This window comes from Barbatula barbatula (assembly GCF_947034865.1).
Source record: "Barbatula barbatula genome assembly, chromosome: 13".
Taxonomy (NCBI): Eukaryota; Metazoa; Chordata; class Actinopteri; order Cypriniformes; family Nemacheilidae; genus Barbatula; species Barbatula barbatula.
In genome coordinates, this window is record NC_136776.1 from 18,440,154 (window position 1) to 18,465,691 (window position 25,538).

Sequence of the window (25,538 nt, forward strand, 5' to 3'; positions counted from 1 at the left end):
TAACAATATATGGGCAGGCTGCCGAATTTAGAAAGAGAGATTAAAATTTTCTTAAGTAGCTAAAGCAAACACACACCTTTATGAGATACAAGTTAAAAAACTAAGACGGAGTATGATAAAACACACATTAAGTGCACATACATTTGTCCAGATTAGTCAGATATTTTAAGAAAAACGTATTAAGATATACATTAGAGAATTAGATTATCTCATTTATAAGAAACAACTCAAACAAAAATCTACATTCAAACCATATTGGACCAAAGTTTTTAATGTGGGTTTTATCATGCATGACGTATGTATGTATTATTTGACAAAATACTTGAGTGAGAATGCAGTTTAAGTTTTCTTACTTAGAGACTTAGCGATTTGTATACATACATGCCTATTATAAATGTGTATTTTGTGTGTCCACACATCATAGACTGTCAAAATCCACTCTAATGTTGCTCCAGAAACCATGTGGATTATGTTTAAATGCAAGGATTAAACAGGATCTTACCAGAAGAAGCCATGTCACGCAAGCTAAAGACAGACAACAAGATCAAAAATAAAAATGTAATTCATTTTAAAAGTGAGTGAGACAGAGCGGGCAAAGAGAAGACTAGGGGCAGCTTAACCTACACGTGGTTAGCTAAGTTTGAGTCGGACATAACATATGATATGACTCAATCAAGTACTTTTGCCACTCGAAATAAAAGAAGGAACAACAGGGGCGTAAAACTGCTTCGGGCGTATATCTACCGGCCCCAGGTCCGCAGCCTCCCCATATAGAATGAGTTTGAGAGACGCGACCTCCTATTGGTGAAAGTAAAAGTTGCTATAACTTACAACAACCAGCAGGTGTCATCCCTGTACAATAAAGTGTGTCACACGAGTGTCGTCTTCAACAACAATAAATCCTATGGCCTTGGGGTTTATGGGTAAACAGACTTTTGTTTTAGATAATTCATCATTGTTTGCAATCAACAAAACTGGTGCGTCTAGCAATTTATGTTTCACAGTTATGATAAATAGAATCAAAATAGATTTACCCCTAAAATAATTATAATTAGGAATTTACCCTCTCACTTTAGTAAACATAGGTTCACCGTGGTTTTTGTTGCTGAACTGGTATAACAACGTCATACAAATGTTAGTTTTTCTAAGGGATGTACAGAGGACTATAAGGCAGTTTTTCTAAGGGATGTACAGAGGACTATAAGGCAGTTTTTCTAAGGGATGTACAGAGGACTATAAGGCAGTTTTTCTAAGGGATGTACAGAGGACTATAAGGCAGTTTTTCTAAGGGATGTACAGAGGACTATAAGGCAGTTTTTCTAAGGGATGTACAGACTATAAGGCCTATAACACAGTGAAGCTGTGTCAAAAAAAGTATACAATTCTAAACATAAATTGGAAAGGGAAAACTAGACGCTTTCCATGACGTCTCCCTATTTCCTTTAGCCGGTGGTTTGCTTCCGGTCCCTTTAAAGATCTTTTTGGGCCACACGCGCACAAAACCGAGGTGTTTAAAATGAGTTCTGGTTCAACTTGTGCTGTTCCCGGTTGTTACAACAACTCGAAAAAACTGAAGAGTTTTCAAGAAAGTGTTTGTGTAGATCACCAAATAATAAGGGACGAATGTCCGTGCCCGCCACCGTACGCATTACACTCCATGCCCGCGAAGGATGAAAGGAAACACGCGTGGCTCGCGGCTATGAAATTAAAGAGTCCTCCAAAGAGAGTTTATGTGTGTTCATTTCATTTCGTAGATAAAAAGCCTACGGAACTTCATCCCGATCCGGAGCTTTACCTGGGTCACAATCGGGCTGATCAATGCAAACGAAAACAGGTTCAAGACGCCGACGGATCTGACGGTAAGTGTATCAAATTCGTTTAAAATGCTTTGTCTGTCTGTTTAGTGTGTGATACTTCTTTCTTGTTATAGTGTACTATTAATCCGATACGTTTTGTTTACATCTACTTGTAATTTTAATTGTAGGTTAAGTCCAGTGGTTACATCACGTGTCACGTGTTACTTTTCTCATCGCTGATAAGGAAAAGCCAATCATAGTAGTTTTTGGTTTCAGGAGAAAAAAATTCTTACAAACACTCTTTCGCTAGATTCTTCTTGTAAGCGACAAATTATTTAAAACTACACGTTTAAGCGTGTAAATGTCCTTACTCGGGGGATTTATACGCGACTAAAAAGAGTGTGGTTGAGCCATAGAGCTCCCCCTAGAGGATAAAATCGTTGGTACGGTAGAATATCTTTGCAACATTGACTGCTCAATGGATTATTACTATACTTCACAAAGTGTCCTACAAGACAAATAAAAGTGATAAAGATTGTCAACAGATAAACCTTATTTCTAGATAAATGTGCCTATTTACATCCCCAAACATGGAAGTTACACATCTTGAAACTTATAGTATTCAAATGGCGTCAGTTTCTACGTTCAGGAAAGGATGGATAGTGATAGGCTTATAATATGATGAATAATAATATATTTTGACTATTGACAACAAGCACATAAATCATGCATACCATTTAAACAACACAACGAATTCATGAAGTAGGCCTATAGGTATAATCTACAAAAGTCTGTAGACACTACATAGATTTGTAAAATTGTGATCGGGTTGGTAAAGAATGATCAGTCGTTTTTCTGCTTGACAGCACTTTGGAAAATTTAGCACTAGGTATTTTAATAGCATGGCCTTTAGTTTTAACCTTAACAGTTTTAACATTTTTACCATTGTCTTTACACAGCAGGTTTAGATCAATTAAATAGCTTTATCATAACACAAAAATGAACATTCATTTGAATTTATATTGCTATTACAAAAAGACTAAGTGTAAGGAGCCTTGAGATTGTATCCATCTCTCAGCAACAAACCACTATTTCTATTGTAGCAACAATAGCTGAAGTAAATACGCCATCGTGCCTAAAACAACGGTTGCCATGGTAAATATTTGTATGGGTGAGGATGACTATGGGGTCAAAATCAAAATGATGGGATGTTCTTCCTCATGTACACCGGAGCGCGCAAGTGCGCATGCGCGGTGACTCGGGTCCATGTGTAGGCAGCGAGTATCTTTATTTGGCGACCGGAGAGACAGCGGGCAGGGCAGATACACAGAGAGTATCCCCGCGTTACTTTTACATCAAAATACTAGTGTAAATAAAACCAAGCGTGCGCGTGGAGACCAATCAGAAGATTGTTAAGAGTTTAATCTTCTCGGTAAGTACTTTGAAAGGCGGACTGAGGGGTTTTAGGGGGGTTAACAATGTTTTGATTGAGTCCAAGTTGGTCACAAGTTTGCTAAAGGTAACGTTAGAGATGGGCCAGATAGCGAGCTTAGCTATCACACAACTGTGTGTGTGTGCGCGCGTGTGTGAGTGAGTGACTGTGTGTGTGTGTGAGACCGTGTGTGTGACTTTGTGTGTGTGTTTTAATTAGCCGCTCTTAGCCGGCTAGTAACCCAGATACATTCAGCTATACATTTACATCTAATTCAGAGGAAAATACAAATAAAAAATAAACAACGCATTATTTACTTTTGAGTATTTAATTTAAAGGAGGAGTATTTTTGTTGTGACAGGAGATGCTACATACCTGATTTTGTGTATTTTGATGATGTTGTTGGTGTTAACGTTAGCTGGCTTTGGTCCAGTGGACTTCACATTAGCCTCGCTAGCAAGTGTTAAGTTAAATAGAGGATATACAAACTTAATCCTCATTTTAGCGTTTGACATATATCGTTGAACTGTATCGATAACGTCCAAGAGTGAAGTAGTAATCCACTTTAAATGAAAAAGTTGTCAATTGTGATCAGTTTGGCGAAATAAACTAGTCATTTAGCTCGTCTGCTAATTGAGTTGATGAGTTAGTCAGCATTAGCCGCTGTTAGCCGGGATAGCTACCGTTAACTAGTTTTGCTTCCTTAATAGTAGCTAGGAAAATTGCCGAGTTTTGCTAAACGCATTTTGCTGCTCATTGTCATAGTTGGATTTGATCAATACGACTTCGTTACACCTCTGTGTGTCAGATTACATATCAATTATATATAACATGACAACTGGGTTTTATGGTAACGTATTGAAAAATGGTCGAATTGTTGCTTATGTCTGGGATGTGATTAGTTAAGAAGTAGTTGAACTGGAAAGGTTTGTGTGTTTTGGTCAAATGATTTATTCCAGTTTCTGCCTCTTTGTTTTCCACACTTTTCTTAACAGCAACAATAAACACACAGTTAAAGGGATGTTTCAGCCAAAAAAGAAAATTCTGCAATCAATTACACACCATCGAGTCCAAATCTGAATCTGTATATTTGGAAGAATGCTTATAACCAAACACATCTTGCCCCCCATTGACTCCCATTGTAGGAAACATTACTTTATCCATTTTTTGTTCAGTTGAACACAAAAAAAGACATTTTGAAGAATGTAGGACAGCAAACGGTTCAGGGGCACTTTTGACTACAATTGTATTTTTTCAAACTATGGTAGTCAATGGGGAGCAAAATTCTGTTTGGTTATAAGCCTTCTTCCAAATTTCTTTCTCTGTGTTCATCAGAACAAAGACATTCATACAGATTTGGAACAACTTTGGAATTATTTTCATGCTTGATTTGAGAGAGAGGATATAGTTCAGCGTTTCTAGATTTGACTTGTTTTAATTATAAATATATTCTTGACATGTCAACTTTCCAAAAGTTTTAAAATGACACATTTATCATTATATCTTCTTTTGTGTTCCATAGACGAAAGTCATATACAGGCTATGCAAGACATAAGGGAGACATTTGATGACAACATTTTTTTATTTTGGATAGATATTCCTTAAACGCTGTGGTAAACCTCCTGTATCATTCACAGACTGACCAGAGATAAATTATTCCTTTTGGGTTACTTATGAAACTCCAGCTGTGCCTGGTTTGAGACTTTGGACTGTTGTGTAGTTTAACTGACCAGTTTGTTTGTCAGCACTGAAGAAGATGACTGTACGATATCTGTTGATGTCACGGCCCTGTTTATTAATGCTTAAATTCCTGTCTTGTTTCTCATGATAGTCGAGAGGTGCAGTTCAAGGTGGGTCTTAATGGGTGTGGTGGTTGAAGTTGTGTTGTCTTGGGGAATCCATGATGTGGCTTTTATGTCAATAAATGGGCGGTACCAGCGTATGAACATTGTCACAAGGAATACTGTGAACAGTTCGGTCAAGTTTCTTCTGCTGTACTCTTTGTGAAGAAACTACTTTTATACATTCCTGTCTATCCCGGATCAGAAAGTTATGCCAAAATTATGTGCAAGACTTTGCAATAGCTTTACAGTCCACCCAGAATACTTCAAGAGCGATTGAATTGACTCATCCCTATACGCCACAAACGGTATGTGTGCTCAGGTGTTGCAGAATCATGCAATGCCATGTTGTGCCTCTATTAGGCAACCAGCTAAGCCACTTGGCACCTCTTAGTGAGCACTAGCATGTCTCTCTGAGTCTCATGCCCTACCAAGGAGAGATTAAAGGACTACTGGGAGAGACTCACTAAAGGTTTAGTCTGAAGGTCTGAGTTGTAAGTGTGCTAAGCATACATGAGATATGCGTCTACTTTGAAGTGATTTTCTAGGTAGGTGATTGAGTAGTGACACAACTCAAAATCAAAGGGAGGTTCACTTTTTTTGGACTATTATGGAATGTGTTTGTAAAGCATGCATTCGTACGTACCTGAGAAATATACCAGAGCTGCTGTATATGAGATGGTGGCTTATAGTAAACAGGAAGGGCTGGAATCTGACACATGGTCCACAGCAATCTTGCAAGATCTTTTACTGTTCAATACCAACTTCCTGATAACTTCAGATGAGGGAGGTTACTGGAAGAGAGGCATGATTTATAGACAGGAAGGTAGATTCGCAGGAGCTGGGTTTTTTTACTCTTTGGGATCGCTGCTGTTTTGGCTGGCATCCAAAAGTAGACGCCATTGTATTATAAATCGACCGTTTCACTTTCAGCTTACCATTGTAAGGTGTGGTTTCTACGTTTTCAAAAGTGTAGGAGAATCATGACTCGTATGAAGAATCCCTTTCAGTCAGTGGGTTTCTTGGAAGCCATGTCATTTTTTTAAGTTTCATAAGTTTACAGTGGTCCTCTTGATTACATGTTGATGTAACTTTCTCTTTATTGTTTGAATTATTCATTATCTAGCTATTATTGTACCGGATGCATACTTATAATGTAAAAATGTATCTTGAACATTTAGTTTTATTTTAAACATTATCGATTTATTTTAAACATTCGACACATTTTTCTATGACTTCTAGTGAATTCTCAACATGGTAAGTTATTAGAAAGAAAAGAAACGCTGAAGTGTAGAACTTCATTAACAAGTTTTTCTTCTTGCTGTGTGTGTGTGTGTGTGTGTGTGTGTGTGTGTGTGTGTGTGTGTGTGTGTGTGTGTTTTTGTATGTGTGTGTTTTTGTATGTGTGTGTTTAACCTCAGGCAGGTTAGCTAGTTAAGCCAGAGATACTAGTATAACAATGTGACACTTATTTTATTTAAGGATGTTTCATTTAACTCTTTTTTTTTTTTTTGGACAGCTGTGTAACATGTATATTAAATATAGTCTTATCGGACGCACGTGCCTGGCCAGATTTTAACTTCTGGTCTGCTTTTGGTAATAATATAAAAATTTATTTTATATTAATATTGTATTAAGTATTAAATTAAGTTTGGGCCACATAACTTTATGTAGTAGCCTGTTGAAGCTGTCAATATGTACATAATTTTTTTTCAGTAAATCCTGAGAAAAATTGCAAGTTGTACTTTCTTTTTTACACAGAGTCTTTTTCACCGTTCCTGTGAATTCAGTTGTTTGGAAAGGGGCCTAAACATTCGTTGAATGAACGAAGAAGGTAATTCTATGCTTTTCTAGAGTTTCTCCTCCATTTTATTTCTGCAGCGTGTCAAAGCTGGACTTTGCTGAAGCTGCAATACTGGAAAGGTCTGTGTGCAGTAGTGACATGAATACGCCGTTAAGGTATTCATCCAGGAGTGAAGACTTATGGGGGCTTGGACCTATCAGGCACATGGGGTTGGATTTGTTTTTCCAAAGTGTTTTGTGTATGAGGATGATGTAAGAAATGTGAATTGTGTCGGCAAACATTGTTGCTTCAGAGTGTTTGATGGTAGCAGTTGGTACAGAAGATCTTTTACTTTTTCAACACGGTGGGTGTTTCTTGGTCATATACAATTTCTGATGTAAAGCTAGGCCGTTCTGGGTGTTTGCAGGGTGTTTTGAGTGGATGCGTACTGGCGTACATAGTATTCCATCCGACATCTAGATCATCTTCATTGTTGTTTACATCACAACATGAGCAACATTAATGCACCGGCTTTGCTTTGGCCTCACTGCTGCTGGTTTGTGCCCAGACCTGTGTACCACTTTTCTCCCTTTCTGATCGTACAGACCCGCATTTTGTCCCATCAGACAGCGAGATTAACTTCAAAATCCGACTGCCATTCAAACTAAGTGCTGTAAACCAAGTCATCAGCAGATTAGTTAAATTTGACAACAAGATTATCAAGGTGAACCATTCATATAGAATTGTTTGTATATTGTGAACGTTCAAACAACTCAAATAGTTTTGAGGGCATCCTGTGACACAAATTCAATACATTTTGGTGCTGCCACACAGCTGGTTTATTCTTATCTAACAATTTGACTATACGTGATCCGAGAGGAGCCTCGTATTGTGTAAGTGTGTGTGCGTCAGTGTACATTTGCACTGTAGTCTGTTTGAGATGGCAGTGGGGGATGGGTAGATGCGCGTGCATGCATGCGCGTGTCTATGTGTGTGCGCATGGAACGGCTGTCTGCTTGCGACTGTTCTTACAGCACGAGCATTCTTTTGTACCCATGTGAAAAGCAATCAGCTGTGCTTGCGTGTGTACGTTGTACTGTTGCTAGGGGGCATACCAGGTGGATCCTCTGGCAGTTATAGGGTTAACGACATCCATTTTGTTAGGTAACACCCTCGTGGCCTGATCTATCTGTGGTGTTAAAATGGCAGAGCTTAACCCTTGATATGCAGGTCTGAAATCAACAGGGCCACCTTCACTCAACCCTCCTCGCAGCCACTTCTTGTCGTGGGTGAGAAGACGTGTTTGTTTTGAGGGAATTGGAGGAACATCTGTAGCATGTCAGGCTTTGGTATCTTACCTGGAGTGGGGTTTAATAATGATGATCAGATATTTCAATGTTTGACAGGAACAGAAAGTCTTAAATTGGACAAGCTTTGTTAGCCGTGTGTAGGGTCCCACATTGGGAATCGTTGTGATTTGGACACTTTTCAAATCAGCTTGTTTTGGCCTGTTTATCATTTCTCGCTATTGTTTAAAGTCAGGCTCGCGATAATATTGCTACATTATTATCACCATTTTATTACTCAGTTGTGTTCACCTCTTAAAGGAACAGTTCACCCAAAATATAAATGTTGTCATTATTTACGCACCCTCGAGTTGTTCCAAATATGTATAAATGTCTTTGGTCTCATGAACACAGAGAAAGATATTTGGAAGAATGCTTGTAACCAAACAGTTCTTGGCCACCATTGACTGCTATAGTAGGAAAAAGAACAAAAGTAGTCAGACATGCAAAAAACGATTTTCTTTTGTGTTCAATAGAAAAAATACATAAAGCAAATTTTTATTTTTGCTGCTAGCGGAGTCAATGGTGGCCAAGAACTGTTTGGTTTCAAGCATTCTTCCAAATATCTTTCTCTGTGTTCAAAGAAAGATATTCTTTTAAGTATTTAACCTTGGGACACATTTCATTGGCTCAAGTATATAAGAACTTATAGTGGTAGGGGAACCAGGACATAACCCCCCAACAATACTTTAGCAGCACCTAAGTGGCAACAGTTGTTTTAGTTTTGTGGGTTGTATTGGCATCATGTCTTGTTGTATAACGTTTGCGACGACTCCTATTGTCTCGCACCATCTACACCCTATGGGCGGCCGTTACATCAGACGAAGCATCTTCAGCGGCCCCGTGAGGATAGCCACCGCACACCCTGTTTGCCAAAGCATGACATGAATAGACATGTTTTTCACTCGCCTCGAAACAATCCAATACACTGCAGTTAATGCGATCGTAAATGCAGATGTAGCCGACATGTTTACATGCACAATTTAAAGCAGTTTCTGTGTAACCCAAACAGGTCGGTTATCAACATTCACATGTTGCATTTCTGTTTGATAAAAATAATCTACAACCTGTTGTAAAGGTTAAATGGCATCGCATCCTAAATCTGATTAATAATACTCAAACATAAACAGAAAAATCATGCTCCGCATATGAAAACATGAAGCTTCCTGCCTGACATAACAATGTCATGTTTTTAGCTGGGGTTTTCAGTGGTGTGTTTGTGGTAGCTAGCTCCAGTCTCACCAGCTTTTGATTCTTCAGAGGAAGTGTTCAATAGTGTTGATCTCAGAAAGCTCTGTTGTAGCTTATACCAAGGTACTCATCTCCTATTTGGGTAACTCCTCTTCGCTATCCGTTTCCCATGAGGCCTCGCGAGCCACGTGTCCGCAGCTTTAGCGACAGGCTTCCATTTCCTGACATGAACAAGTGGCTTGTGTGTGACTGAACGTGGCCCTGTGTGAAAACATGGGAAAGCTTACAAGCACAGAGAATCACATTAACAGGAGGGGTGCTAACTGTTAGTATGTTGTAATGCCTTTGTGTGCAGACTTTGCTTGTGAATTTATGGAGTCATTCATATATTTATTATATAACATATAATATAACATTAAGTGCTAGTCACAAAAGAGTATGCTCTGCTGATTCAAACATTATATCAAATAGTAGAGGTGGGAATCTTGTGATGCCTCATGATATGATTCATGTTATTTTTGGGGTCACGATTCAATTTTAAAAAACAATTTATCAAAATTGGATTTGATATGTTTAAGGTTTTATTCCCTTTTGCTGTTTAGTGTCTCTTTTTGTATTTGACTGTGATAGACAGCTAGCTCTTGAATAAGAAATCCAAATGCATCAAAACCTTAACATATATAAATTTCTTTAATTTTAAAATAATACTAATTTAAACTGACTGCAGCCATAAAAAAAAGTCTAGGGCTGGGCGGAATGAATGAATATGCTGTTAAATATGCAGAATGTAGATAAGTATGCATGGTTATCTCTGCGCTCTGCAAGTTGGGACTTGTGATAAAAAAAACATGTGAATTAATGCACCCATAACAAAGTAACAAATCAAATACTCTTTTGACCTTCTTTCATTCTGTAGTTTCGGGATTCGCTCCACACTGGCTCTTTCTCTCTCATCCGCTTATCTGCGCGTGCATAAAAAAAAACTCATCCTCACGTATTTTAGTGGTCCGATTGTTTTGTTCAGCTGTAAAGAGTTTTAATAAAGTTCAACCTTAGGCGAACCGAGGCGAAACTTGCGTTTAAATGTGTGATGATGCTTACAGCGTGAGCATATTGACGCGACACGCAGGAAAACCCCTGTTTTGGGAAACGCGTGTGTAGTCACCAGAGACCTGCCGTGCAAAGACAAGCGCGAGATTAAACAAACCTAAAGACAGAGAGTCGCAACATACTAAAATGCGCATCTAATGGAGTTAAGAGCGATGAAGACATACAGTACAGACGAACACCAGTTTATAACACCAGTCATATACTGTTCTCTCATTGTTTTTGCATATATTCATACTTCATATTTATACTTGTTGTCTATCTTCCTACTGTATACTTAAGGTATCAAATTAAGTTCTGATAATGAGATTTATTATTTATTTATGCCCATTGGCGTATGACGCTGAAGCACTGCGATGAGCAGAGAGCTTTGCATGCTTTCTGATCACTTTTGCCAAGCTGTGAGGTCTCATGCATGCAATACAGTTTTGCAGCTTGTTTGTGTGTGACGTTAGTCGATGGCGCACAGCTTATTTACTTTCGTTTTAATCTATTTTGCGATTAAAACTTGTTTCCCTACTGCATTGAGTTCATATAGCCTATATCTAGAGCCCTGTGATTCTCTGATGTGAAATCCTCATCTGCCGGTTTTGCGTGTATGAGTGAAAGTGTTGCACAGTTTAACGCTCATGACTTGACATCAACATCATGTCCATAGTAGCCCTGAGAGTTTATTTCAGGTTCATTTTACTGTTTTTCATCGTGTACTGAACTACTCACACTGAAAGTCAAGTGTTTTTTGTGGGAGCGTCTTCACGACGACCCGTCATAATAAAACGCAGATTAACCTTAACGCTCAAATGAAAAAAATACTGTGGTGTTCTATAGTATTTGATATAGCAAATTGTGGTATTGTTGTTGTAACAAACTATATTATCTAGGAATTTTACTGCAGTTTACTATAGGTCAAGTAAATACTATAGTATAGGCTACTACAGTATTTTTATGTGGACAAATATTTATGTCCTTAACAAGTCTGTTTATGTGATGATTTGTGTTTTTAAAGATAATAACAGACGTTTTATGCTTGTGCAACTTTCACTTTGTGATGGTGAAAATTTGCAGTTAATCTGCGGATCACATGCATATATAATCGTGAGGGATGATCTGTACGGACCACGGATAAACTCAATCCTTTAGCGCACTAATAATTCTTTCACAGTATTTTTTGCATAATAATTGGCAAATTTTTAAAGTGCAGCAGAATCGATTTGAAGGCAGATGTATCGATGCGCTTAACGTCAGGAGCTCATGACGATGTATCACCGTATCGATATTTTGTACACAACCCTAATATCAAACAGGACCTTATAGATTGTAGATTAATATATATACATTCTTTTTTAGTTTTGAGCAATTCCTTGCAAATGCCAACCATGCAATAAAAAAGCCAAGGTTAGGTGTTTTACCTAGAGGTTTGTACCATACTAATGTCAATGTCTCAGATGTCAGTATTTGGTGGTTTCAATACCCATGCAAGTTTTTGAACTTTATTTTTATTTTCCATAGCCATGTAAGTGCAGCTTTTAGAATCGTCACGTCCATTATGGCCACATCTCACATCCATAGCATTGTTTCTTTCTTATAATTTTTCTATGAAGAGCCATCCCTTCTCCTTTTGTTGGGTGTTGTTGCTTCTGGTTTGTGCATTTTAGTTCACAGAATTCATCAAGGGATTAGGAAAAAAATGTGTTAATAGTTCTATATATTGTTTGGAGAAACATTCTCTGAGATCTTAAATTTTAGTTTCTGACTGCAAATGTCACATCCATAACACTGGATTTGCTCTGATGTAATGGTGGATGCTTCTGTTTGCCTTTTTTAACTTGTTTAAATCTTTTTGCCATCATTATAAACAAGAAAGGCATGCCTTTCTTTAACCGAGGTTTCATTTCATTGAAAGTATACCATCCTTATGAACATTAATAAAAAATAACATATTTCAAATCAATTGATTTTGTTTGTCAAAATGGCTGTGAAGTTATCAATGCAACAAACAGCAGGAGTTTTTGTCTGCTGCTTTGTTATTGCAGCCTAGCATTGAGTGATGTGGAAATCTCAATCGTCAAACAATAACTGTATAATAAATCATGTTGTCACGGTACCAAAATTTCAGTTGTCTGTACCAATTTCGGTACCAAAGCAAAACACCGTTACAAGCTGATTGGAATACAATATTATTAATAAAGCTCATTGTTAGCTTTGCCAAAGCAATGCCATTTTGTATACATGAAGTATACAAGTGGCCTTAACCAGACAGTTTCTGCATATCTCGTGTTAATCTTGAGTATTTACAGAACAGTATTGCACCCTTCAAAATCCGAGTCTTTAGTTTGATAACATTTAACGGAACGTGTGGTTCATGTCCGGCATCTTTTAGCTCAGGGACCGTGCCATCTGTCAGTTTCAAACAAGTCCAGACTTAATGATATTAACAGGATACGCATTGCTAGTCATACATCTATTCATTTCTAGCACATAGATTTCGAATATATAAAATAAGTACTGTAAACCCCTTCATGTCCTTCCATTTATTTTACCACATTGTAGTTATAGAAGCATTAAATGGTTAATAAGGACACTTGACTGGATTAGCATTGGCGCTAACAAATTAACACGCAATAGGGACGTTTATTTTTATGTAACCTTTAACTTAACATATGATACAAATTCGTAATGCAACCGCTAAGATATTTTGAAACCTACTGCTTGAACTTATTCAAATCAATCTGGATGTTTCCTACTTTCACCACAAAGCTCCGTTCGTTTTCTTCATGATATAACTTTAATCTGAAGTAATTTATGATCCGAGCCATGTTTATCACGTCTTAGTTTGTCAGTCGGAAACTTTTCCTAAACCCAATGTCAGACCGGGTCTTAAGAAAATTAGGTACCGCCAACAATTTTTAGGTACTGACTTTGATCTGAAGCACTGGGACTTTTGACAACACTGATCCAAAAATGAAGACCATATTGAATATTTTGTATTATAGTCAGTAGGAGTTCTGCTGGTTATAAATGCAGTCAACCAAGTCCACTGCACAGTTGATAGGTTTGGTTGACCTATTTTTAAGCTGTATGTCCCGTGCTTATTTACATTAAGTATTATATCTGTATAATATGTCTGCCCACTGAAATGAGATTTAGCTTGATTTCGAAATATATGTTTAGGCCAGTACTTGTAACTTCACACGGTTCAGTATTCCTCCTGCTGACTAGTCCTTTCGTAAAACAATTACTTGTATATATTTGTCAAATCTAACAAACCCTTGACAGCAGTGTTTTATAATGTAGTCGTGTTGGCTCGATACACGTGTTAATGTGCTGGTATGTTTTATTGAACATGTGATATGTTGAGACCACTGCGTTGGTTGTTATCGTGCAGTCAACAAAGGGGAGAACTTCCTACTCATCTCTAAAAGACTTGTGTTTTGGAATGCAAACGGCCCATCCCCCACTGGCAGAGTACTGCGTCTGTGTGGCCGCATTTGCTGCCAGCCGGTATCTCAAGGGGTTAAAAACCTGCTTTAGTCTCTCGGCTGCGTCCGTCGACCGGTTTGAACTGGTTTTCAGGGAAATGCTTTGTGTCCCATGGAATCTTGGGAAGGGTCATGTGGAGCCCCAATGATGTCACAGCAGATGAGAGCTGGCCTGTGTGTTGAGTCAGCTCTGCTGCTATCAGATGGCCAATATCATGTGTAAGACAGGTAGGTCAGCACGTAGAGACAGAGCGGGGATCGTAACCTGTACGTTGGTTGCCGAGTTATAGATTTGTTTCCTGTAAATTGGCTGTTGCTTGAGGTTTGCATGCATATTTTAAGCCTCAGGGGAAGCTTCCTTGACTTGTTCTGACAGCGCGTCACAATTCAATATTTAGATTAAGTCTCTCAAGAGTTCTTCTGCTATGTGTAATGTATTTCCTGTTCGTGCAGTTTGCTCCAAACTTGATGTTTTGGAGTGAGGGCTCTTGTATTGAACACACAGCCACAACTCGTTGACGTTGCAAAAACTGTGCGCTATATGTGTAGGAGACATGCTTCCTGTCCTTTCTTGCATTGTCTTATTTGTCCAATCAAACTCTTTGGTATTTTGGTTTAGGTCCAGATGTCACTGTCGAATTAGACAGATGCCAACACAGGCAGGTTGCGCGACATGCCCTCACCAGAGTCAAAACATGAAGCCAACAATATTCAAGAGATATTAAGTAACCGCAATATTCCCTCAAGTTTACTAAAAGCTTTGACTTTTTGTGTGTTTATTAAATTATTAATAAATTAAGTCGGTGTGATTTTTATAAATTGTATAAGAGAGTGCAATAGGCTGTATTGTTTTACCCTTTTAGACTAAATTTGGTCTAAGCTTCTAAATGCGTGTTGCTCATTTACTGATGTTGCTCCCTAGGTGAGAAGATGTCTGAGGACGCGGTGCGCCGGACACGCAGTCAGAAGCGGGCACTGGAGAAGGAAGCCCCCACTCCCGAGGCCGACTTGAAAAGGATCAAACTGGAGAGGGGAGAGCTGGCGACCGTGGATGGACTGAAGAACAAGAGCGAACAGGCCAACAAGGTGGCCACCATCCTACGAACCGGAGAGGTGAAGGCCACCATCAAGGTGGAGGTGCAGACAGGAGATGAACCCGTGGACATGAGCACTTCTAAGAGGTAGGCAGCACTCTGAATTAGGAAACCGATGCGTATGAGAGCTTTTCATTAAATATAGAGGTAGTAATATGTTTATGCTGGCTAGCGATGACCTGTGACCTGGAGAATTACTGAAATCCTAGGCATGCCGTTTTACTGCAGAGTTCTCGATGAGTACACTTAACCTCATGTTGCTGAGCTCAGACGCTTCATGCTAGAAGCTGTGAATCTGAAACATCTGCTTGATATTGTTTGCTTGCATTTTAGCAGAGGCGAAAAACATGAGTACAGATTTGCACCTCTTGGGTTCTGTCGGATTGAAAGAGTTGCCTGTTTGTGCCTGGTTGAGGTTTTTTATAAAACATTTTATGGATCCAAACTAATTTGGATGTATAGAGCAGCATTATATTGAAGAAAATTATGATATCAAAGGGATAGTTCACCCCCCCGCAAATTAAATTGTCACAAATTACTCACTTTCTAGTGAAAAAATTTAATTGTAGTCAAAGGTGCCCCAGAATGTTCTGCCTTCCTAAATTCCTCAAAATATGTATATTTTTGGTGTTAAGCAGAATGAAAAATTAGTTTTCCTTAACTTCGAAGTATAAGCCATTTAAGTGACTAGTAAACTGGTCTTGAAATGCTAAGAAATGTTCCTTTAACAAATTGGTGAATAAATGACAATTCTTGATTCTTCTGTATATGACTTTCTTCTGTGAAACAAATTAAGATATTTCAAGAAATGTCTCTGTGGTTTTGTGACCATATAATGGAAGTCAATGGAGGCCTTTGTTGTTTGGCTCTGCAAAAGAAAGTCATACAAGCGTTCCTGTGGCTCAGTGGTCAGAGCAGGGTCATGGGTTCGATCCCACATACTTAGAAACAAATGTATAGTATAACGCAATGTAAGTCGCTTTGGATAAAAGCGTCTGCCAAATGCATAAATGCAACATGTAAGCGTGGAGCGACGACAGACGGTGAAAGATCCCTTAAAATGTTGTATCTGAACGCAGACGATCCTCTGAAGGTGGCAGTTCTCATTTAAGTTAAAAGTAACAACAAAAGTTGTGTCAAGCTTGTGATAAAGTGAAAAGGACAAAGGGGATGGCCTGATGCCATGCGGGTGGGGGAGGGGCAGACCGTCGAATGAAAGATGTCGCACTCCACAAACACGTCCATCATACTGTAAACTTTTCCCAAACACCGTTCTCATACATGTGCTGGCTCAGCACTCCGATCTTCCTTCGTGTGTCATGCCCAACTTGGGAAGTTCGAAGCGTCTCCATTTTCTGTCGCACCTGAACCCTGACTGACTTCTCAAACCGAAGCCTATGTCACAAACTGGTTTCAGCCGGCCGTTGCCATGGTTTCCAAACTGGCAGGAACAGTTAAAGAAAAGGGTGGGTGTGAGTCATGTGACCTGAGGGAAATTCTTGCGTCATGTGATCGCTCTCTGGTGCTTGTAAATGCACAGGAAGTCACACAGGTCATTTCTGGTAACGTTCTGGTTACTAAAAGTTGTAATTTCGAAGTTGAAAAGCACTCCAGTGAAGAACCAGCATTACAATGTTCCGGTAAACTTGGGCTCTTTATATGGAGGGATGGATTTAATTGGCTGGCTTGCTTTTAAGGAACACTCAATGGTTAAGAAAGCGACAGCTAAGTGCTGCTCAGGGATACGTGATGTTTTACCCTGTCAACTTACTAGAATGGGCTGCATTTCGAGGATTCACCTGACCTTCTCTTTGTCGTCATCTTTTTAGTGATGCGTGTGAGACGATTAGCACAGTTTTGGCTTATGTTGCCTATTTTGAAATACATTGTAGACCAAACAACATTGGACGTCATTGACTTCCACCGTGGACGCAAAACCACAGAGACATTTCTCAAAATGTCATCTTTTGAGTTCCACAGAAAAAAAGAGTGGGTGAAGTAACTATCCCTTAGAATCTTGTTGATGTGGCTATTTTCACTTTGGCCAAAAAAGCAACCACCCAAACCATTTAACAACATCCGAGCAACCATTCACAAACCACCCGGAGCTTCACACTAAAAACTATATATTTTTTTTAAATTGTTGTAGTTTTTTTGTAATTGATGTTGTAGTGATGTAGCCTCCATTCATTCTCTTACATGTTGAAAACTTTCTTTATAGGTAGCGTTTTAAGCCTTAGCGACCACCAGGGAACACCCTAGCAACCGTACAGAAACTTTATACATGCAGGATTTGCACAGACAAGCACTCATGTTTTTTTCTAAATGTAATTCAGCTTCTAAGTTGTTGTTGCTAATGATGGTAAGCGTGCGTGCGTTAGTACAGCAAGCTTAGTATGTGACCCTTATCCCAGAAGCAGCAATAAGCCTGTGCCAATACCAGATTTCCGGCTGCCCGTGCAAGCCCACCGGCGGCCAGTAGTACACAGCCTGTCATGCATGAAGGAGGGTGTCTTTGATATGCGAGTGACTTGCCTGCAGTTAAAGTTGAATGGCGGGCACACAATGGCCTGGCTTTTAGCCATTCCCACCCCCCTTTGCCCGGCTCATACAGTCCGGGATGCAGGCACACAATGGATACAGAGCTACTGTCCTAAAGTCAATTTGAGACTAGCGATGCCATATTGTTGATGGCTGATGTGGGATTGCGTTGTTCTTATATCTTTGTATGATCGTATGATAATGCATTTTCTGACCTTAGACAAACTTGGTGACCAGGGGGGAAATTTACAGAAAGTTTATTATATTCGGTCTTAACTTAAGATATGATACGTTAAATTTGGGATTCCTATTTAAGTAAATCCTCAATCGCACCATCAAGCTCTGCAATCCACTTTCAGGTCTGTTACCAAGCAACCAACACTGCGCGAGCTGCTGATGTAGTAAACAAAATCTAAAATCAAAACCGGCGAGCTTTGAATTTTAGTGCCACGGAAATATTAACTTTAATAAGTTTGGTAGGAAAGGCAAAGTTGATACTATTTGGTAAGTTTTCACATTCGCTCACTCGCTAAGACAAAGACAGGGAGTGGGCCGATAATGTGTCTGCAGTGTCCAGCATTAACTGTGCAACTGAGACTGAAGAAATGTTTACCACCCTTGCAAGCGAAAAACTAAAGAAAAGCTGCCTACAGGCAAGGGGGATTTAATTATACGTGTTTTTTTATTTTCTGTGGTTTTTCAATAAGTTTGAAGTAAGGACAGCTGCTGGGTTGTCTTTACTTGACAAATGATCAAATAAACGGTCTTAAGTTTAAGACGCTTCTGTAATACCCCTTTCCTATCTGAAGTTAAGATGAGATTATGCGCCTAGGAAATGCTGTTCTGTAATAGCGTTTGTCCTAAATGAGGTCCTAACTGAAATTACGATGGTTACCAAACAGATAGGATAAGATTTTCAAGTTACGATCTTTCTGTAATATGCCCCCAGATTCTTGGAAAGCAACTTCTGAAGGGAACTCCATGGTCGTATGGCGACCTCTTGTGGGCAGTGTAGGCAAGGATGCATTTTACATCTTTACAATCAGTTTACCTAGAAAGAGATGTGGCTGAATATTTTGGTTCATTGCATTAGCATTGCAAAGATCTTGGGTTTGTTTCCCAGAGAACACACATGCAGATAATATGTATAATGTAATGCACTGTAAGCTAAATGCATTTTGCATTGTGGAATTTTGTACCCATTGTTGTGTGTGGTGCACATCACTGTATACTAAATACTTCAGAAATAATATGAGTAGTGACCTTCTGTATTGCAAACATAGCCCGGATTAAGACGTGAAATATCTGAATATATCTGGGTCGCTGTAGCCTCAATGAATTTTCTTTGGCTAACATTTTCCTCTGTCTTTCACAGCGACATAAAGAATGAACGTCCTCCAACGCCTGATGATGTCATCATTCTGTCGGACAATGAGCCTTCTAGTCCTTGTATGAATGGGGTCAGCCATAGTTTTAAGAAGACAGATACAGAGATGCTAATGGTAATGTCACATTCTATCCATTCTTAACACTTGAGTAATTCAAGTCATAAAACTCGAGTTGCACTCGAAGCGTATAAATCAAACATCAATATATGACTTGATTGCTAACGTTATATTATTTTTCTTCGCGGCTTGCGCAGAAGAGCAGCCCAGCCGAGCGTGAACGCATCATCAAGCAGCTGCAAGAAGAGCTGCGCCTGCAGGAAGCCAAACTCGTTTTGCTGAAGAAACTTCGGCAAAGTCAGACCCAAAAAGATGCCGCGCAAAAGGTAACCAGACGTAATGTTAGACGACACTATAAGACTGTTCAAAGCTAAGAGACACTATACAGATATCAATAACAGTTTCCATCACTGTTGTCTTTGTCACTATTGCAGTCAAGTAATTCTGTGACTGCACCTCCACCTCTTGTAAGAGGCAGCATCTTGTCCACTAAAGGACCTTTACAGGTCAGTGCTGCTCAGGTTTATAGAGGCTATTTACACACAAAACCGCTAAACGGGGCATAACAGAAGACTTTATGTGCTTTTATTTATGCTGAATGTGTTTAAATATATTTATGCAAACTGTGCTTAAATATGTGTGTTCAGGTGTCCAACCGAAACTCAGGAACAGTGATTCCTCCTCCTCTGGTTCGAGGTGGGACGCAGGTCTCCAAACACGGCTCCACAGTGGTCATGCCACCTTTAGTCAGAGGCTCACAGGTATGTATATCGCCACTCCTTTTCCACGTGAATAAAATATTGAGACATCATTTTGAAAAGAGTTTTAGTTGCCATTTTCAGATTATTGATAACATTTGGTTTCTTGTTTTAGTTTAAATAGTGTAAATTGCGGTAAAATTATATATTAGAAGCCTATATTATATTAGTAGCTGCATCACTATGTTTTTGTGTGTTGCAGCCCATTGCCGTGACCCCGCAGCAGATTGCATCGCTGCGACAGCAGCAGCAACAGCACTCTGGTTCTGGACCTCCTCCCCTGCTGCTGGGCCCGCGGACCTCCGTACCCAGCGTGCAGATGCAGGGCCAGAGGATCATCCAGCAGGGCTTGATCCGCGTGGCTAGCGTAGCCAATGCAAACGTCCTGGTTGCACAGGTGAATGAAGTTAGAAGCACTGTGCACAATTTAAGCAATTCTGATTATAACCTTGTTAAACCTACCTGATAAAATTGTCATGAGAACTTTCTTGTTTTCCCACATCCAGGCATCTTCGAAGAGCTCTTCTGTGAACTCTGGTCTGGGCACCAGCACAAACGACTCTCCTGCCAGTCGCCAGGCCGCTGCCAAGCTCGCGTTACGGAAACAGCTGGAGAAAACACTACTCGAGATCCCACCACCCAAACCTCCCGCACCAGAGCTTAATTTTCTACCCTCGGCAGCCAACAATGAGTTCATTTACCTGGTGGGGCTGGAGATGGTGGTTCAGAACCTACTTGATACACTGGCTAAAAGTACGTATTACTGTTGGGGTTAAGACTTTAAACAAAACCAAAAATAAAAACAATGGAATCTAGCAATTGGAATTTTATATAAATATACATTTTGCGGGGGGTCTTACATTACTTGTTTACCTGTTTACTTTCCAGGCAAGCAGCCGCAGGCCGAGTCCACGTCCACCCCTGCACCCAAAGAACCCTATATATGCACGCAATGTCAGACGGACTTCACCTCTCGCTGGAGGCAAGAAAAGAGCTGTGGACCCATCCTCTGTGCACAGTGCATGAGCTCCAACCACAAGAAGGTTCTGAAGGCAGAGCACACAAACCGTCTGAAGGCCGCCTTCGTCAAAGCCCTACAGCAGGAGCAAGAGATCGAGCAGCGCATCCTGAAGCAGGCCGCCTCATCCGTCTCAAAGTCCACCACCAGCTCATCTTCGTCGTCTTCTCCTGTGATCAAATCGGATCACATACTGGTGTCGCCGCAGTACAAGCAGGTGCGCACGTCTCTGCAACAGCAGCAGACCAGTAGAGGATCATCGGTGGGTCACTACCACAACACCATCAAGCAGGTACTGGATTATTAGTTTGAGATAAACTTTAACATTAGTTGGACACTATCATTTTGCTTAATTGTTCACAAACCGTTCCTTCCACAGACTACAGGCCAGCTGTCACGCAACGTACAGCAGGCGATGAGCGCGGGCGCGCGCCACTTCACCACAAACTCTCAGCTGCAAAACGCAGTCACGGCTGCCGCTCTGGGCAGCAGGACAGGTAAGCATGCCGTGAGGGCAGGGGAAAAGGGCAACAGCAACCCCAGCGCCAATACCTGGAGGAAACAGAACAGCACCACCACAGGTAGTTGATGGCAAATGCGAAAAATTCTGCCTCTTCCTTTTTCTCCTCTTGTATCTGCACACTTTTTCTCTGTGTACTGTCCTGGGACAACAGAGGAAATATCTTTGTTAAAATAATTACTTCGTGAAAGTTGCTTTGACGTTTCGTTTTCTTCTTCTGCCTTTTCTGAAAAATTTGACTTAAATTTTCTTCCTGTTTTAATTGAACCATAACACTGCAAATCAGTTTCCGAAAATGACTAAATTAAATTGCATCATAACAATAAATAAATATATTTTAATTTACAGTATGCAAACATAATGTTGTCCCATAAAATGTTATATAGTGCAAATCTGTATTAAAAATATTTTCTAAATTAAAAAATAAATGCATGGATATTTAATAGAACGAACTTAGATGCAGTCGAACCGGCACACTACGACTATATTTTTAGCTCCCCAATGTTTTTTTTGACTTCGGTATAGTCAACACATTCCTAATTGATGATGTAATGTTAGTTAATTATTTTATGTGGTTCAAAACATTTGCAGTATTTTGGTCCTGTTGCATCTAAATTTTGACTTGTCTTTTGGTCAAGCACTTGCAATTTATTTATTGATATACATTTTTAATTCATAGAATGATCTGTAAATTTAACAGCAAATTTTCTTGGCCAAAAATGCTCCTGGTTTTCTCTCGGAGTTTCAGACCCATACTTCAAATCGATCTGTTGGCCTTATTGCTTAATTTACTCTGTTTGTAGTTTTGTGTGATTGTTGACCACTACACATTTTTTTGCGCCAGGTGTCACCATGGCTTATGTCAACCCCAGTCATTCTGTGCACAGGACGACATCTCCAGGAGACCGTCAACGCGAGTACCTCTTAGACATGATACCCTCACGCTCCATTTCCCAAACAGCGCAAACATGGAAATAGTGTCCTGTGATGGACGACAACCATCTTAATATTTCTCATAAATATAATCCTCTCTCTGGACGTTTGGTTGGTTATCAATATGGGAGAACCAGCCATAAAGCAATAATAAAAATGAAAAAATATATTTTCTTTCTATTTCGTCTCTGTTCCAAGACCTTTAGTTGTACAGTGAGGTAAGAATCCCATAGGCCAAAAAGTATCCTAAAGAAGAACTGTACCAGGATCAGTGATCGAGGAGACACCAGGGACCTTCTGTACAGGCCTTTTGTATGTATCTACGGAATCCCTCCAGAACCGAGTGGGCTTGAGTGATCTAATGCACGTGCACGTGATGACGCCTCCCATCCGCTCGCTTTGCGTGGCTCTTATTTGTAGCCAAGTGGAGTAATGGATCTCCATTAGAGTTCCAGAGACTCACAGACACATTTTCCACAAGGAAGTAGAGGAGTCGGGATTGTTGACTTCCTGCGTAAGCCAGGGATTGTTTTTTGTTTCTTTTCACCTTTTGCGGACCATCTACGCTCTACAAGATTGATTTAGGTTTTCTGACATGCACACTGTGTCATCGGTGTGTATGTTGCGTATTTTGTTAATAAATTGTTTTGTTGGTGTGTTTTTTTTTATACCGTGGGCTCATTCCACCCTTTTTTGAAATGGCCTTTTTTACAGGCTTCAAATTAACAAGAAATTGTTAAACTGTTGAGGTGGTTATACATCTGCTGGTGTAGTGTGCTTTTTGGAATATTTTTGGTTTTTTTTTTCTTTGTAAGCTTCTAAAAGACATTTAACCGCATCAGGGATAGTAACAGAGATGGACGTAAGTAAAAAAAAGCAGCAGCCGTGACTGGACAACTGTTGTAGATTTGCGTGTGTGTGTGTGTAAACAATTTGTCGATATCAGGTGGGTCCGATGGTAGAGCTGATATAACATTAAACTTTCATACCCCTTAAAGCTTTCTTGTAACAACATCCAGGTAATATTGGGATGTTTCGTTATTTATAAATGTCACTTAAGATGAAGGATATACCATTAGCCCAAGTTGAGTGAATTTTTATCCCGGAGATTTCTTTTCGTAGTTGCGAATTTAAGATTGCAATTCTGTTTGCTAGAAATGTATTCGTTTTAGATCCTGTGGCAAGTTGTGCAGTCCGGCATGGACGAATCTTTCCTTAAAGGAAGTGTTTGCGTTGAAAGCATTACTGCTTAAAGAATGTAGCAAACAATCTTGCGTGATTAGATAAGTGAAGTCCTTATGTACCTGCCTGTTAGGTGTAGGTCGCATTATTTTGACATCTCTCGTTTTTCTTTGTTCTGGATTGATTTGCTAGCAATATGCTTGATATTTTAGCTAAACAGTTCATGTGTGTTATATGCAAAAGCTCGGGTCCCTAGTCTCTGCAGTCCAGAACACATCCAGTTAGTTATGCTTTCAGTCAACTTTTGGTTTTCTTCATTTTCTCGAGATGAGATCCGTTCGATGCCTGTGCAGTGTTTGTGACAGGGGCCTGTGTTTTAGACGGCTGTTCTGAGTGACTACTGCCTGCTGCTGGTAACTAACACCATTCCATTTTCCCTGGGATGCTGACATTGTTTGTGTAACATCCCTTTTACAAATTGTAAAAAAAATGTTCTTTTTCATCTGTTTCTGATCTCTTAATAATTATAATAAAACAAATTTTAGCCTGTTTTGCCTTGTGTGTTGAGTGTACTTAAAGTGTGACGACTGTTGTTTACCAATTCAGATTGTCATTTAAAATATCTAGACATTTTTACATGCAATTTTTCTCCATTATTGAATGTAGTAATTACAGAACTAAATTTACTTCACATTTTGGCAGTAGGCCTATGTGTAGTTTCAAATCAATTGATTTGTGTGCTTCGGTTTGTTTTCTGGAAGTTTCTGTAGTAATATACTGTGTTTTACACGTGGGGAATGTTGAGAAATGGCTCAATTTAATTTTTTATAACGTTCCAGACTCCGATTTCGGATATTTCCCACCTCAACCACGGAAGTAAACGTCTTGGGCGGCGCTCGGAGTCGTACATCCGATCTCTGAACTCGAGCGATCAACCCTGACCTCAAGAGACGCGTCATTTCCCAAGATGCTACAGTGAGATTAGCGCGGAGCTATCTTGTGTAATAAAACATACAAACTTTAAAGTATCTTTACAGTTCGAATTTTAAGAAGGTCTCGTAAGTTTTAGTATCAATTTATAATACATGTTAAGGCGCGCTTTAGTGTGCCTTGAGGTTGGGGTAAGGCATTTAAAGTGATGTTCACCCTCGTCTCGAACGCGACAATATTACTAGATCATGAAATCGTGACACTTTTCTCTTTGCATTTTCAACACACTTTAATGGCGGGTTTTAACTGTCCTGGGCGTCGTCCACCTTCAGCCACGGATGTTCCTTCACCTGTTGAATGTTTGGGCGTGCAGAAGGGTTGACCTGGAGTAAAGTGGCTATGAAAGCCCGGCACGACTCCTCAACGTCAACGTTATCCGGGTAAACCAAAGGCATCTCCATAAGCCTCGCAAGCTGTCCCATGTTTGCGTCATCGAATGGCAAAAGACCAGTGATCATGGTGTATAAAATGACTCCAAGACTCCACACGTCATACTTTTTGGGGACGTACGCCATGTTCCTCAGGACTTCAGGGGGACAGTAGGCAGCAGAACCGCAGAAGGTGTGACTGTGCTGAAAACTTTCTTTCATAAAGCGCCCGAAACCGAAGTCGCAGATCTTGACGAGCCCGTCGGTCGTCAGTAGGATGTTTTCGCACTTGAGATCTCGATGGGCGATGTCGATCTGGTGGAGGTAGTTCACCGCACTCACCATCTGAGAGAACCAGGTTTTAGTTTGTTCTTTCGGGATGCGTTTATCCTCGTGTATCTTCTGAAGGAGATCCTTCTCCGCGACATCCATCACGATACACACGTACCTGCGGCCCACCTGAAAGTACTCGTGCACGTTAATGATGTGGTCGTGATGGACTCGTCTTAAAATAGCCAGTTCCCGCGGGAGAAACTTTTCGGCAAAGTCTGGATACTTGTCACGGTTCACGATTTTGATGGCCACGTTCCTTTGATGCTTCTTCGAGGTGGCGAGCTTGACTTTGGCGTAAGTGCCCTCGCCAATCATGGCAATGCACTTGTAGCCCATGCTTTCTAAAACGTCATCGATAGGCATTTTCTTAACTCTAGTGCG

At 39.9% G+C, this 25,538-nt stretch overlaps 3 protein-coding genes across 11 annotated transcripts in view; 2 read left to right on the forward strand and 1 right to left on the reverse strand.

Moving 5' to 3' along the window:
* The first annotated feature begins 866 nt into the window (after nt 1-866).
* Nucleotides 867-24,017, forward strand: gatad2ab (GATA zinc finger domain containing 2Ab). Of its 6 annotated transcripts, XM_079471817.1 has the most exons (13): nt 867-923; nt 1,755-1,859; nt 6,831-6,903; nt 14,898-15,156; nt 18,986-19,112; nt 19,253-19,381; nt 19,490-19,561; nt 19,703-19,816; nt 20,016-20,210; nt 20,320-20,566; nt 20,702-21,123; nt 21,211-21,412; nt 22,196-24,017. In XM_079471817.1, exons 3-13 carry the CDS (start codon nt 6,891-6,893, stop codon nt 22,327-22,329), a joined length of 1,914 nt encoding a protein of 637 aa, XP_079327943.1. In that variant the 5' UTR covers nt 867-923; nt 1,755-1,859; nt 6,831-6,890; the 3' UTR covers nt 22,330-24,017. The 6 variants fall into 6 exon arrangements, with proteins under 6 accessions (XP_079327943.1, XP_079327940.1, XP_079327939.1 ...); XM_079471814.1 differs by lacking the exon at nt 6,831-6,903 and having other exon boundaries at nt 878-923; XM_079471816.1 differs by lacking the exon at nt 867-923 and having other exon boundaries at nt 1,466-1,859.
* A 229-nt stretch (nt 24,018-24,246) lies between these two features.
* tssk6 (testis-specific serine kinase 6) lies at nt 24,247-25,493 on the reverse strand (the record flags this gene model as incomplete). The annotated part of the gene is made up of 1 exon (XM_079471820.1): nt 24,247-25,493. The coding sequence occupies one exon, from the start codon at nt 25,491-25,493 to the stop codon at nt 24,699-24,701; it is 795 nt and encodes a 264-aa protein (XP_079327946.1). The 3' UTR covers nt 24,247-24,698.
* The window catches only part of yjefn3 (YjeF N-terminal domain containing 3), a 28,239-nt gene continuing 27,648 nt past the window's right edge, over nt 24,948-25,538 (forward strand). For 2 of the 4 annotated variants that reach the window (XM_079471822.1, XM_079471824.1), the window contains exon 1: nt 24,948-25,148. Coding sequence is in view for 1 of the 4 variants with exons in the window: in XM_079471824.1 (XP_079327950.1) it covers nt 25,102-25,148 (47 nt within the window). In the remaining 3 variants the exon portion in view is untranslated. Of the gene's footprint in view, nt 25,452-25,538 lie in introns of all 4 variants that reach the window. The other 2 variants (XM_079471821.1, XM_079471823.1) reach the window with 2 other exon arrangements.